The sequence below is a fragment of the Buteo buteo genome, chromosome 2 (assembly GCF_964188355.1).
Source record: "Buteo buteo chromosome 2, bButBut1.hap1.1, whole genome shotgun sequence".
Classification (NCBI taxonomy): Eukaryota; Metazoa; Chordata; class Aves; order Accipitriformes; family Accipitridae; genus Buteo; species Buteo buteo.
In genome coordinates, this window is record NC_134172.1 from 63,225,323 (window position 1) to 63,238,124 (window position 12,802).

The window sequence follows — 12,802 nt, forward strand, 5'->3', positions numbered from 1 at the left end:
TGAAGCAATTAAAAAATCCTCTGCAAAGTGGAGTTGAGCCCTCTTTGGCCCATGTATTAGGAACAAGGCTCTTTCTAGAATGGAGACAGCTGCCAAGGACAAGAAGCATCCATTCCTCCGTAGGCAGATCTATGGCTCGCTTCTGAAGGTGTTCCTGAGGTGGGTGACTCGATCCTGCTGAGCCACCTTCTCCCCCTTTTTTGCCCTTGCGAGGCCCCCAGGTTTTGCTGTCTGAAGAGCAAGATCTGCTGTCCCTGGATTCCTTACCTGCAGAGCTAAAAGAAATTCACCAGTTAACTCTTTTTTCTGTCCTTTTAGTAACATAGCACCTTTTCAGTAAGGGTGCAGGCGTTTGGGGAATATCCATGTAATGCTGTCCCTTGTAATGAAGGAGAGGCCAAGTAGGCTAGGACTCCGGAGCCAGGAAAGCCAACATGCCTTGGGGGTTCTGGCAAAGTCCCAGCCAGTTCTTGATAGTCCCTGTGTCTCCTGGCATCACCCAGGCTGCTCTCACCATGGTCTGTCATCCTGTGCATGCCTGCTGCGGGTGCTGTTGGAGCAGTGGTGTGGCCATGCAGTGCTGGAGGGCAGCCCCCTGCCCTGAGGGCTCTCCATAGTCTGCAGTGATGTGAGCCAGGTCCCACATCCACTTTCTTTCCCATTCCCAAGAATGACGTATCAGTAGCAAAACAATTTTTCCCCCTTTCCTGGTGCCCAAAGACAGGCATGAAGGGTTCTTAGCAAGTGCACCAGCAATGTGTCTTGGAGCAGCGCTGCCTTGGGAGCCGCTGTCACACCTGGGTCAATCTGTTCTAGGCTTCCCATAGAAATGTAGCATTTTTTGACTCCGTTATTGAATATTTGGGATCACATTTGACCTGCTCTTGAAACATCTGCTGCTTGCTCTTCACACAGGACTTGCAACTAGTCTGTGTATTTTTGTCAATGCTTGGGTTTGATTTAGGCAGCTCTTCCTCTCCTTTCCTTTTTTTTTTCCATCTCTTCAAGCACTGCAGTGTGGCCAGCTGTGGAGAGGGGGAGAGTGGGAAGGAACAGCTGTGTTCCTGGGTCCCACAGTCACCCCCCAGGTTGCCCTTGATCTGCAGTAAATGGTCCTGAAGTTGGTCTCTTCAGCTGATGGGGAGTCTCCTTCTGGGCCACTGTGTGCTGGGGGAGCAGATGAGCCCTGTGATCTTCAGCTGTGCAAACAGTGCTGAGACCTCTCCAGGTGTGATCTGGAATGGAAAGGCTCCCTTGCACAGGCCATGGTTATTGAACTTATAAGGAAACATCTCATGAAAGCACCCTATTCTCATCTGCTCCATTCTCTCATGCTAGGTCATTCCTCTTGTTGGGGAAGGGACTAAGCACTGTCACTGGGTGCTGGAAGAGGAGTTGCTACCCAGGTGTCAGATCTGAAACGAGAGTGAAGGATGGGGAGCCTTGTCTCTCACAGGGCTGCCCTGGAGAGCAGAGGTGGTGGTAAGCTCAGAAGACCCCCGCTGAAGGGGAAGGGGAGCCATGATCCAAGCCATGGCTGGCCCCCAAGACTGTGTACAACCAACCTCTTGCAATCAGCTCTTGCTCTGCTGTTGGGTGCAATCAAGCTGTGCTCTGCTTGGGCAGCAGCAAAACAGACAGAAGTGCATGCTCCAGACTGTGCTAGTCATGGGCATCAGCAGGAAGCTGTGCCCGTGGGGCACTGCCTTACCTGGGCTCTTATGCCCTCCCTCTAAGAGAGCAGATGCAAACTGGACAGGACTGCCAAGGTGCTCCCCCTTGGCTGTGGGGTCTGGCTGCACAGCTGGACCCCAAGTCTCTGCTGGGTCTGAGCTTTGCGCAGGGAGCAGCTCTCCGGAAAACCAGCCCCACTTGGAAGGGTGATGCGAGATGTGAGGGTCCCTGTTGGACACACTTGCCTGCTGTCTTGAGCATCAGTTCCTCAGCTGTTTGGGCACAAAGCTTCTGGATTCATCTGGGTGAGAGTTACAGGGTTTGTAGGTGGTCAAGGGCTATTTACTGTTAAAACTTAGAACCTTCTTGTTTCCTTTAAAACCAAACTAAACCCAAAGCATTGTGTGTGTATGTGTGGATGGGTGTTTGTGGCGGTACCACGATGCCATTTCCCCTAGTGTTGGTGTGTCACTGTTTTAATGCGGTGGTCTCTGTGGCTGTGGAGGTGGCAGGCTATGGTCCCAGGGTCTCAGGCGATGTGTCCTCCATGAGCAGAAGTTATCTCTGGTCCCAGCAGGGAAGCCAGGAGAAGGAAGGTCTGCTGTACCCCTGGCCTTGGCAGGTCCTCCATCTCCACAGAGCATTGACTGGGAGTCCCCCCCTCAGGGAGCATCAAGGGCAACTGTGACCAAGGCAGAAGCACCAAAGTTTTTCATCCTTCCCCTGTTGCCTGACCAAACTCCTCACAGGGATGTCCACTGCCATGTCACTAAGAAGCTGGAGAGGACAATGGGGCTGAGTGGCCCACGGGTTCTTCTCTTGGGTCTTTCTGAGAGATGTGACTGCAGCCAAAATTTGTAAGTCAATGAAGAATTTTTCAAGTCAAATGTTTTTTTTGAGTGGAGGACTCCAAGCCTGTGCTCCTGTCATTCCTGCCCCTGCTGCAGATGGTGTTGGCAGGGCTTAGCTGGAGCCATTGGAGATGTCCTACCACGTACTTCAGCCTTGGGCACGGGGTATCTTCTGGGGCGGCTGGTCCGCAGGTGACTCCAGGTGCATGGGAGCAGTTGGAGCCTCTCAGGAAGGTGTTTCTCCCTCCTCATGGAAACAGGCAGTATTTTGACAGTGCAAGGCCAAGGTCTCCATTTCTGTGAGAGCAGCCAGCCTGAAGCTCAGTGAGGAGGGCAGCCATGCCTGCCTCTGCCTTCCTCCAGTGATTTCCATGTCAATCACAAGCACTTTTAGAAAAGAAAGAAACCCTCCAAATTGTCTAGGAGGGTTGAAGGCTTAGGGCAGCTGCTGTCTGCAGATGCAAACCTGGGGACATGAGTGCAATGAGGAGCACTGGAGAAGAGGAGGGAGCTGTGAAAGGGATGTGACTTGGCCGCTTCTGCTCCTCTGTTCCTCACTCCATAACCTCCAGGAGGGGACCCGTCAGTGCAGAGGAGGGGGAAAGACCTGAGGGCTGAAACCTAGCTCCTTTTCTCCAATCCACCCCTTCCCTCTGGGGCCTGAGGCTCGCTCCTCCTTGGAGGGAGGAAAGGGGGGCGTATTTTGGAAGGAGCGTGATTATGATAACAAAAGCTTTTTTGCACTTTCATTCATTTTGCACTTGTTTTCAATTTCTTTTTTCTGTGTTTTTGATATTCGCACCTCCTCTTTGTGTTTTCATAACAAAAATACTTTTGTTGTAGCCAGTGAAGCTATTCTGGAACTTTGTGTCCCGAGTATACAGAGGTTTAAAGGTTCTATATATATAAATTTACATCTGTATAAAAGTAAATTTATATATAGAGATCACGGTGTGATGTGTTCCGTCAGTGTTTTAAAATAATAAACGAATGTGAGCAATGGAAGTCTGTGCAGCTGGACACTGGTTATTTAGCCCTGCTGCCTGCCCTGGGGAAAGGTGCTTGTCCCTGGGGACAGAAGGAGACAGACCTACAGACATGGCAGGGGGAGGTGGGCTGGCTCCCTGGGCCCTACCCCAGCCCAGAGTCACGCCAGGCCGTGCCATGGGTGTCACCCCAGCCATGCAGACCCCAAAGCCCACCCGAACCCTGCCCGTCCCGCAGAGTGACTCCCAGAGGCAGCTGGATGGGGAGGGACAGTTTATTTATCCCGCTGTGAGGTGCTGGAGTGGAATCCCAGTGTTCCCTTACTGGTCCCAGTCACGGGGAGCTCTGTGTGTGGGGAGCATGCTGGCCCCTCCAGCTCCAGCAGCTGGGGCAGCGCAGCCATCTGTCCCACCGAGGCGGAGGGGAGCTGTGCCCCGTCCTAGCAGGGCCTTGGCCTGCGCTGGTGGCTGTGCACAGCCTCAGCCATGATCAGCCCCAGCAGGACCAGGACCCCAGCCCCCAGGGCCAGGCGCACCACATTGCTCCAGGTGTAATCTGCAGGGCACAGGAAGGGACAGTCACTGGGGGACCCTGGGAGGAGCCCCCCTGGGAGCTCCTAGACAAAAGGAGTCCCGTGGGGGCAACATGGGGTACACATGGGGCTCCCAGGGCAAACACATGTGGACAAGGGGGCATGCTGGGGAGCTCCTGGGCTAAAGAGTGATAAAGGGAAGCTCATAGGGAGCAAAGGGAGCCCCAAGGACTCCTGTTGGCTCTACCTCCCACATCCCTGCCCCGTGGGACACCCTCTACCCACAGTCTTTGACCTGTCACCCCACCCAGTGGCACCAAAGATGCGGAGAAGGACAGGAACGTGGAGCTGGCCCTCACTTGCCACTGCCAGCCAGACGGTGCCACTGGGCTGCAACGGGATGTACAACTGTCCCTGGGGCTGGTAGGTGCAGGCACAGGTGTCCCCTGACCCTTGCCCCCCAACTGCTAGCGTAGCAAGCCTGTGTCTGTAGGTCATCTGTAGGGTCTCTGAGGAGTTGCCAAGGCTCAAACACATCTGAAGGAAGCTGTAAGCCTCTGCTTGGACTGCTATTACAGCTCCTTTCTTCTCCGACATCCTCTTTTCTAGTTCCTCCCAGGATGTGACAGACGCCAGCCAGGGAGGAAGAGAAGAGCAGGATGTGGCTGGGGGGATGTCTCACCTCTCACTACCAAATCCAGGGTCTTGCTGACAGCAGACCATTCGAGTGAAGCACCCTTGGTGAAACACTGGCAGCTGTAGCGGCCCCCGTTGCCTTTATGCACATGGGAGAGGTTGAAATCATCTTGTTCCTTTGGGAGTAAGCTGAGGGTTTTAACCTGGCCCTCCAGGTACAGAAAACAGCCAGCACTGGCGTGTGCGATGGTGCAACGGAAAGTCACGTAAGATCCTGCAACCACCTCATGCCCAGGCAGGACAGAGAGGACAGGTTTGGGGAGACGGAACTCTGTGGGGAGAGTAGAGGGCATGAGAAGGTGTGTAGGGCTTTGATGTGGTGGCGGGAGCCACCAGGATCTCCATGACCCCACCACCTGGCTCAGGCAGAGGTGAAGATGGTCCCCACCTCTCCAAGCCAGGGAAGAAGGGAAAAACCCTGCCCATCATGTGTACGGGGAAGCCAAGTGGCTACGTGCATCCTGGTCTGCCCATGTGGCATCTGACCCCACGCAAAGGGGTAACAGCACATCCCTCACCTTGCACTATGACATCCACGGTTTCACTGCGAGCCAGCACAGTGTCTCCATCCACGTAATGGCAGCTGTAGGGACCTGTGTCCTCGTGCGTGGCATTAGAGATGGAGAACTCGGCCCTGCTGCCACGGAGCTCCAGGCTACGGAGCTGGTGGCCCTTCTTGTACAGCACGAAGTTCCCATTGTCACCCTGGCAACTGCAGCAGATGGTGGTGGAGCCTCCGGGTGGGATCACCCCAGGTGGCTTCAGGAAGATGGAGATTGTCGGGGCACCTGCACAGGGAGAGAGATGCTGCCAGACAGACAGGGTGTCCCCAGTGCCTGGCTGCCCTGCAGTGAGCCTGGAGCTGGCTCCAGGCCCCATCTCCACACAAAGATGAGTTTTGTTCTGTGGGGCTGGGGAAGAGACCTGGGAGATGGGTTCAGGACCAAAGATGTGTCCAAACTCCCCACCTACCTCCTCATGATACTCACTTGGTGTAGCCTTGCTGTGTGCCACCAGCCAAGCACCTGCAAGAGAAACAGCCGTGTAACATCTCTGTGGAGTCTCCGGATGCCTCATGTCACCCTCAGGAAGCCCACACAGCCTCTGGCACTCACCGAAGGCAAGCACGTGGGTCACGAGCAGCATCATGTCCCTCTTGGCTCCCTCTGTCCTCAACTCAAGCAGGGCTTCTTCAGAGGAAGGCTTTGGCCGGAGGCACTGAGCAGCTGGGTGGCTTCTTGTGGGTCCTGATATGCCTTTGTTGCCACAAGCCACCTTCTGTCCCACAGCTTGCGTTTCTGCAGACACAGTTGCAGGTCTGGGATGGTTGAACTGGAACCCAAATGTCCCAGTCACCTGCCCAGGGCTGGGTACCCCTGACGACCTGGTCTTAGGATCCTGCAGACCTTAGAAGAGAAGCTATCATGGCTTTTTGTTTCTCTTTCTTAGCTCTGGTCACTTGATGGGGAAACAGCTTCCTCTTAGCCCTTGCGAAACAGGGTAATGTTTTGCAGCCAGGGCGGGGAGAAGAGACAGTGCAGGACTCTTTTTGAATCTCACTGAGAAAGCTCCAACAACAAGTGGCATCATAAAATAGCTGTTTTAATAAGACAGAATAAAAAGGAGACTATAGATAGCAAGTAAATCTTACATCCATTCAGAGGCAGGGCACCCCACTGTTCTGCAGCATCGATGGGCCCTGCATAGGTTTCCCCATGGCATGCTGTGCAAATCCCATTTGTGGAGATGTGCCCAGCATCTGAAGGGGCATAAGATTTACTTGTGATCTATATTCCTCTTTTTTATTCTATGCCATTAAAACAGATACTTTATTGCTCTATTTGTTGTCAGGCCTTTCTTACCACGGTCCAGGAAAACCTCTGCACCATGGCATGTCCCCTCATCATGCCCAGAAACCCTGCATGGTTTCCCCCTGCTGCAGTGCAGACCAGGTAGTGGAGGGGGAAAGGACACTGGGCCCAGCCATAGGCTATGTCCAGGCTGTGCTCTTCCCCATGGCTGCCAGCCAGGTTTGGTGGCTCCACAGAGTGGAATAGGAGGGAATTAACTTGGCTTCCCTCTTGGTCTCCTCAGGGGCTGTTTCATCCCACCTGGTCTATAGCGTTTTTCTTTGGAGGAGGGACAGCAATATCTCCTACCTGTAGGTCTGGATCCATCCCACAGGCCTGGCCCCATTGCTCATCCATCCAGACCTCCCTAGTCCTACGCTGGAGCAATGGCAAGGTCCTTACTCCAAATAACTGCTCACTTCCACCACACCTGGAGCCTGGCCTCCAGCCTTCTCAGCTGCCATCTAGTCTGGGTTGGCCAGTGGTGTAGACAGAGCTCCCTTTGGTGATAACAAAGGGTTAATTAAACAGGGGAAGTTGCTTGCACCTTTGGGTGATGTGGGAGCAAGGAGAGCAGGTAAAGGATGGGTTGTGGGACTGGAGCTGTGTAGGACAGGTGGCAGCTTGTCCAGAGATGCCACACTGCTGAAGGCTGCAGCATCTGCAGCTCCCTGCTCTCCTGCAAGCTGCAGGGAGGCATGTCCTGCCCTCTGCCAGCTGTGCACAATCTCTGCCACAATTGGCCCCAGCAGGAACAAAAGTGCAGGGCTCAGGGCTAGGCAGATGGTGTTTATATGGCTGTCATCTAGGGGGAAAAGGCAAAGCCGCCACTGGACTTCTCCAGGGCTCTTGGCTGCCCCATGTGGTCCCCCCTAGATCCGCTACCCTTTTCTTTCTTCCCCCTTGAGCCCTTTTGGTCTGCCTTGGAGATATCACAGGGTAGGAGAAGTTTTGCAGCATGGTGTCCTATGGGCTTCTCCTTTTCTGGGCACCTCTTCTGGCCCCATCTCCTGTCTAACCCTCCTTTGCCCCCCCAGGCTCAACCAATTCTTGGCACCTGCTTGGATAGCCTCCTTTCAGGCCCATTCATCTGAACAGCCTCCAACTGTCCACACTGGCCTGAGGGACACCAAACTGCTCTGGCCTCACCAGTGCCCAGTAAAGAACAACTCCCTGGCTCACCCTGCTGGCTATGCCCTGGCTAATGCAGTCCAGGACAGGGCTGGTGGCGATGCCACAGGGCCTATACATGCGCATGTTGGGACTCCTGGGCCCTCCTCTGCAGAGCCTTTTCTCTCATCCCCCAGCTAGAGACCTACCTCTGGGTGCAAGTCCAGGGCATGGGACCAGCAAAAGAGCTTTGCCCTCTGTCACTGGTGTTAGGGTTTGCTGCATCCAGCAACCTGAGACAAAGCTGCCACAGCTCCACGCCACCAGGTCCAACCAGCTGTTGAGTCAATGGCCGATTTCCAGCAGGCAGATGTGCAGGCATGCCTATACAACATGTGCATGCACACATATATATGGCCAGCCACGCAGCTCAATACAGGCACACAGAGCACTCGTACAAACAGCACCAACAGCCTCATCCTGCTCCCCTCTCTGGCTGATCAGGATGTACCCCTTATTGTACACCTTGAGGCAAATTTGAGCTTAAATATAAAAAGGTTAATGAACAACACATTGGGCAGAGTCCTACCATCATAAGCGGTTCTAAAAGGAGTCTGAAAAGATGCGGCACGAGCCAATTCCTTATATACACTTGCACCAGCACCAAAGCACCAATCCTGTGAGTGTGGGTTCATCCCCGAGCTCCAGCTCTACTGGCCAAAGGTGGACCTTCAGTGATTGCATTGCATGATGGTTACAAGACAAGGCTGCTGCACTTCTTACCATTATCAGCAAGGGAAATTTCACTCCCTGATAGGAGTCAATGTCCCTGGCTTTCCCATTCCCAGGCAGTTTAACCCTTACTGCAGTTGGACATCCTGACCTTCCATGCCAGATCATTCCTTGGTCACAAATTACCATTGCTGAGCAGTTACACCTTCACCTGCCATGGTTTGTCCATGGTCTGTGCGCCTGCAGATAAGCTTTTATCACATAATGTAACAACTGCCAGTTCTAGGGGCCATTGGACTCCAGTGGGACAGCTGGCTGCATCCTTCTGGTGCAGCAGCAACAGGCACGTGGCCCACTGTCCACGTGGCTGGCTGGTGGGTCCTGGCACTGCTGGAATGCCCTATCTCCATCCCTGTAGAGGAGGAACACCACATCCCAGCACTGGCACATGTAGCAGATGCTCATGGCTGTCCTCAGTCCCACCACAGCTCTGAGGCTCAGGGGGATGAAGAATTTGGGAGAGTGTGATCTGCATGGAGAGGGAGTGAAGCCATGAAGCACTGACCTGCACACCACTGTGGTCAGGAGTAAGGTGGCAGAAGGAAGAAGGCGAGGAGGCTTCCCTGAAGCGTTGTGCCACTGCATCCCCTGAAGTTTGTCCTACACTCATCCCAAGGCAGCATGTCTGTTCTGGTTTAACCCAAGCCAGCAACTAACCACCATGCAGCCGCTCACTCGCTCCCCTCACCCAGTGGGATGGGAGAGAGAATCAGAAGGAAAAAGGTAAAACTTGTGGGTTGAGATAAGAACAGTTTAATAGAGCAGAAAGCAAGAAACTAATAATGATAATGATAATAATAAAATTACAATAATAATAAAAGGATTGGAATATACAAAACAGGTGATGTACAATGCAATTACTCACCACTCACCAACCAATGCCCAGTTAGTTCCCAAACAGCAATCCCCCCAGTTTATATACCGGGCATGACATCACATGGTAGGGAATATCCCTTTGGCCAGTTTGGGTCAGCTGTGCTGGCTGTGGCCCTTCCCAACTTTCCCAGGACTGTGTCCAGACAGCTTTTGAGTATCTCTAAGGATGGAGATCCACCACTTCCCTGGGTAACCTGTGCCAGAGCTTAGTCACCCTCACAGTGAAAAAGTGTTTCCTGACGTTCAAAGGATACCTCCTGTGTTTCAGTATGTGCCCATTGCCTCTTTTCCTGTCACTGGACACCACTGAAAAGAGGCTCCATCCTCTTCGCACCCTCCCTTCGGGTATTTATATACATTATTGAGATCCCCTCCAAGCCTTCTCTCCTCCAGGCTTAACTGTCTCAGCTCTCTTAGCCTTTCCTGATACGTGAGGTGCTCCAGTCCTTTCACCAACTTTGTGGTCCTTTGTCAGACTGGCTACAGTATGTCCATGCCCCTCTCGTAGTGGGGAGTCCAGAACTGGACACAGCACCAGTGCTGAGTAGAGGGGAAGGATCACCTCCCTTGATCTGCTAGCAATACTGCCTAATGCAGCTGAGGCTACCATTCACCTTTCTTTCAGCAAGGGCACATTCCTGGCTCACAGTCAACTTGATGTTCACCAGAACCCCCAGGGCCTGTTCTGCCCAACTGCTTTCCAGCCAGGTGGTCCCCAGCATATATTGGTGCACGTGGCTGTTCCTCCCCAGGTACAAGACATATCACTTGCCCTTGTTTTAACTTCACAAGGTTACTATCAGCCCATTTCTCCATGGTAGCGAAGTCTTTCTAGATGACAGCCTGACCCTCCGGCATATCATCCACTCCTTCCAGTGTGGTGTCCTTTGCAAACTTGCTGAGGGCATACTCCTTCTTATCATCCAAATCATTAATGAAAATGTTAAACAGGACTGGATCCAGTATCGACCCCTGGGGCACTCCACTAGTTACCGGCCTCCAGCTAGACACTGTGCTGCTGATCACCACCCTCTGGGCCCGGCCACTCAGCCAATTTTCAATCCACCCCATTGTCTGTTCATCTATCTGTACCTCAACAGATTCTCTTGCAGTATTTTATGGGAGACAGTGTCAATGGCCTTACTGAAGTCCAGGTAGACAATACCCACTGCTATCCCCCTCATCTACCAGGCCAGTAATTTTGTTGTAGAAGTTTATTAAGTTGGTTAAGCATGACTTCCCCTTGGAGAAGCCATGCTGATTTCTCTTGATGATTTTGTCATCATTCATGTGCCTGGAAATGGTTTCCAGGATTAGCTACTCCATCACCTTCCAAGGCATCAAGGTGAGGCTGACTGGCCCATAGTTCCCTGGGTCCTCCTTCTTGCCCTTCTAGAAGATGGAGGTGACCTTTCCAGTCTTTGGGCACTTCTCCTGGTCACCATGATCAATCACATATTATCGAGAGCGGCCTCACAATGACATCAGCCAGTTACCTTAGCACTCACTGGTACGTATGTCCCACCATGGCCTAGTTTGCTTAAGTATTCCCTGATCTGATACTTTTCCACCAAGGGTATATTTTCCTTGCTGGAGACTTCTCTCCTGGTCTCTGGGATTCCTGAAGACTTGCTAGTAAAGACTGAGGCAAAGGAGGCATTCAGTACCTCAGCTTTTTCCATGTCCTGTGTAAGCAGGCCCCCCCTGTCTTACTGAGCAATGGGCCCACATTTTCCCTTGTCTGCCTTTTGTCTCCCATGTGCTTATAGAAGCTCTTCTTGCTGCCTTTGGCATCCCTGGACAGATTCAATTCTGTATGGGCTTTAGCTTTCCTAATCTTGTCTCTGGATGCTCAGACAATGTTTCTGTTTTCCTCGCAGGTTACCTGTCCTTGCTTCAACCTCTTAACACTTCCTTTTCTGTGTTTCAGTTTTGCCAGCAGGTCCTTGTTCATCCATGCAGGCCTCCTGGCATTTTTGCCTGACTTCATAGTCGTTGGGGTGCAGATCTCTTGTGCTTGGACTAGGTGATCCTTGAATATTGGCCAGCTTTCTTGGACCTCCCCTTCCCTACAGGGCCTTATCCTGTGAGACTTTTCCAAGCAGATCTTTGAAGAGGCCAAAGTCACTCTCCTGAAGTCAAGGGTTGTGAGCTTTCTTTTCACTCTTCTCCCTGCCCTCAACTCCACCATCTCATGGTCACTGCAGCCAAGGCTTCCTTTGACCTTCACACCCCCAACTAGCCTCTCCTTGTTGGTGAAGATGAGATCCAGCAAAGCACCTCTCCTTTTTGGCTCTTGTATCACCTGGAGGAGGACTTTATCATCAGTGCACTTCAGGAACCTCCTGGATTGCTTACGTCCTGTGTTGTTTTCCCTCCAGCAAGTATTAGGGTGGCTGAAGTTCCCCATGAGCACCAGGGCCTGCAACATGAAGCTGCTCCTATCCATCTATGGAGGGCATGATCCACTTGTTCTTCCTGGTTAGGTCAGACACCAACTCTAATAACAACTTTACCTGTCCTCTCTTTAATCCTAACTCATGAGCTCGCAGTTGGCTCCTCATCCATCCCCAGGGAGAGCTCCATGCACTCCAGATGCCCTCTCACATAAAGGGAAACTCCCATTCCTCAACTTTGTAGTATGTCCTTCCTGAAGAGTCTATATTCCTTCATTGCAATACTCTAGTCATGGGAGCCATCTGACCATGTCTCCATTATCCTGCAAGGGCACACAGATCTCCAGCTCCTCATATTCATCCCCCATACTGTGTGCATTAATGTACAGGCACTTTAAAGAGGCACCTCAGCATGTTGAGTTCCTGAAGAGGGTGCGGGGGATTTCTCCATCATGGTGCCTCATAGGCACTTTCTTGCTTACAAGCAAGTGCTGGCATGACCCCTGCTTAAGCCCAATTTGTAGATTTCATGATCCGATCACATCCCCTCCTGCTCTTTGCTCAGCGATCCTGCCTGTCACTTCCTCACAGGACTGCTGGCTGCTCTCTCCCTCCCCCATCATTCTCAGTTTAAAGACCTCCTGATAAGGTCAGTCATCATGTTGACAAAAACAGCTTTGCCCTGCTTAGTGAGGCAGATCCCATCCCGCCCCAGCAGATGCTGATCAGCAAATGGGGTCCCATGGTCACAGAACCCCAAACCCTGTCATCAACAGTTCTGCAGCCAATGACTGGCTTGTCCTATTAGAGCTCTGCTCTTCCCAACCCTTCCCCTCACCAGACTGCTGAGGAGAACATCACCTGGGCCCTTATGCCCTCCACTACTGCCCTGCAGTAGTCAAGTTCTTTTTCTTGTCCTCCTCCTCCACTTGCTCCTCCTCCTTTTCCACGGTCCCTGCGGTCCCACCCTTCTTGCCCCAGTGGCCCCAGACCCCGCCACCCGACCCTCGGCGCTTTCCTCGCGCTCCTTCTCTCCCA

General features: G+C 52.6%; 1 protein-coding gene across 1 annotated transcript; it reads right to left on the bottom strand.

Annotated features, from left to right (window-relative positions):
- Positions 1-3,800: 3,800 nt before the first annotated feature.
- Positions 3,801-6,152, bottom strand: LOC142028691 (osteoclast-associated immunoglobulin-like receptor). The gene is made up of 6 exons (XM_075022536.1): positions 6,125-6,152; positions 5,856-6,038; positions 5,730-5,765; positions 5,259-5,528; positions 4,727-5,011; positions 3,801-4,067 (listed from the first exon to the last, which is right to left on the bottom strand). The coding sequence occupies exons 2-6, from the start codon at positions 5,887-5,889 to the stop codon at positions 3,952-3,954; spliced, it is 741 nt and encodes a 246-aa protein (XP_074878637.1). The 5' UTR covers positions 5,890-6,038; positions 6,125-6,152; the 3' UTR covers positions 3,801-3,951.
- Between the last annotated feature and the right edge of the window lie 6,650 nt (positions 6,153-12,802).

Excerpts from the sequence above, each read along its gene's own strand:
- LOC142028691 (XM_075022536.1), bottom strand. The coding sequence starts at position 5,889 with ATGATGCTGCTCGTGACCCACGTGCTTGCCTTCG. Across the intron at positions 5,012-5,258 it reads CGTGGATGTCATAGTGCAAG|AGTTCCGTCTCCCCAAACCT; the intron begins GTGAGGGATGTG and ends CTCTCCCCACAG. Across the intron at positions 4,068-4,726 it reads CCTGGATTTGGTAGTGAGAG|ATTACACCTGGAGCAATGTG; the intron begins GTGAGACATCCC and ends TGTGCCCTGCAG.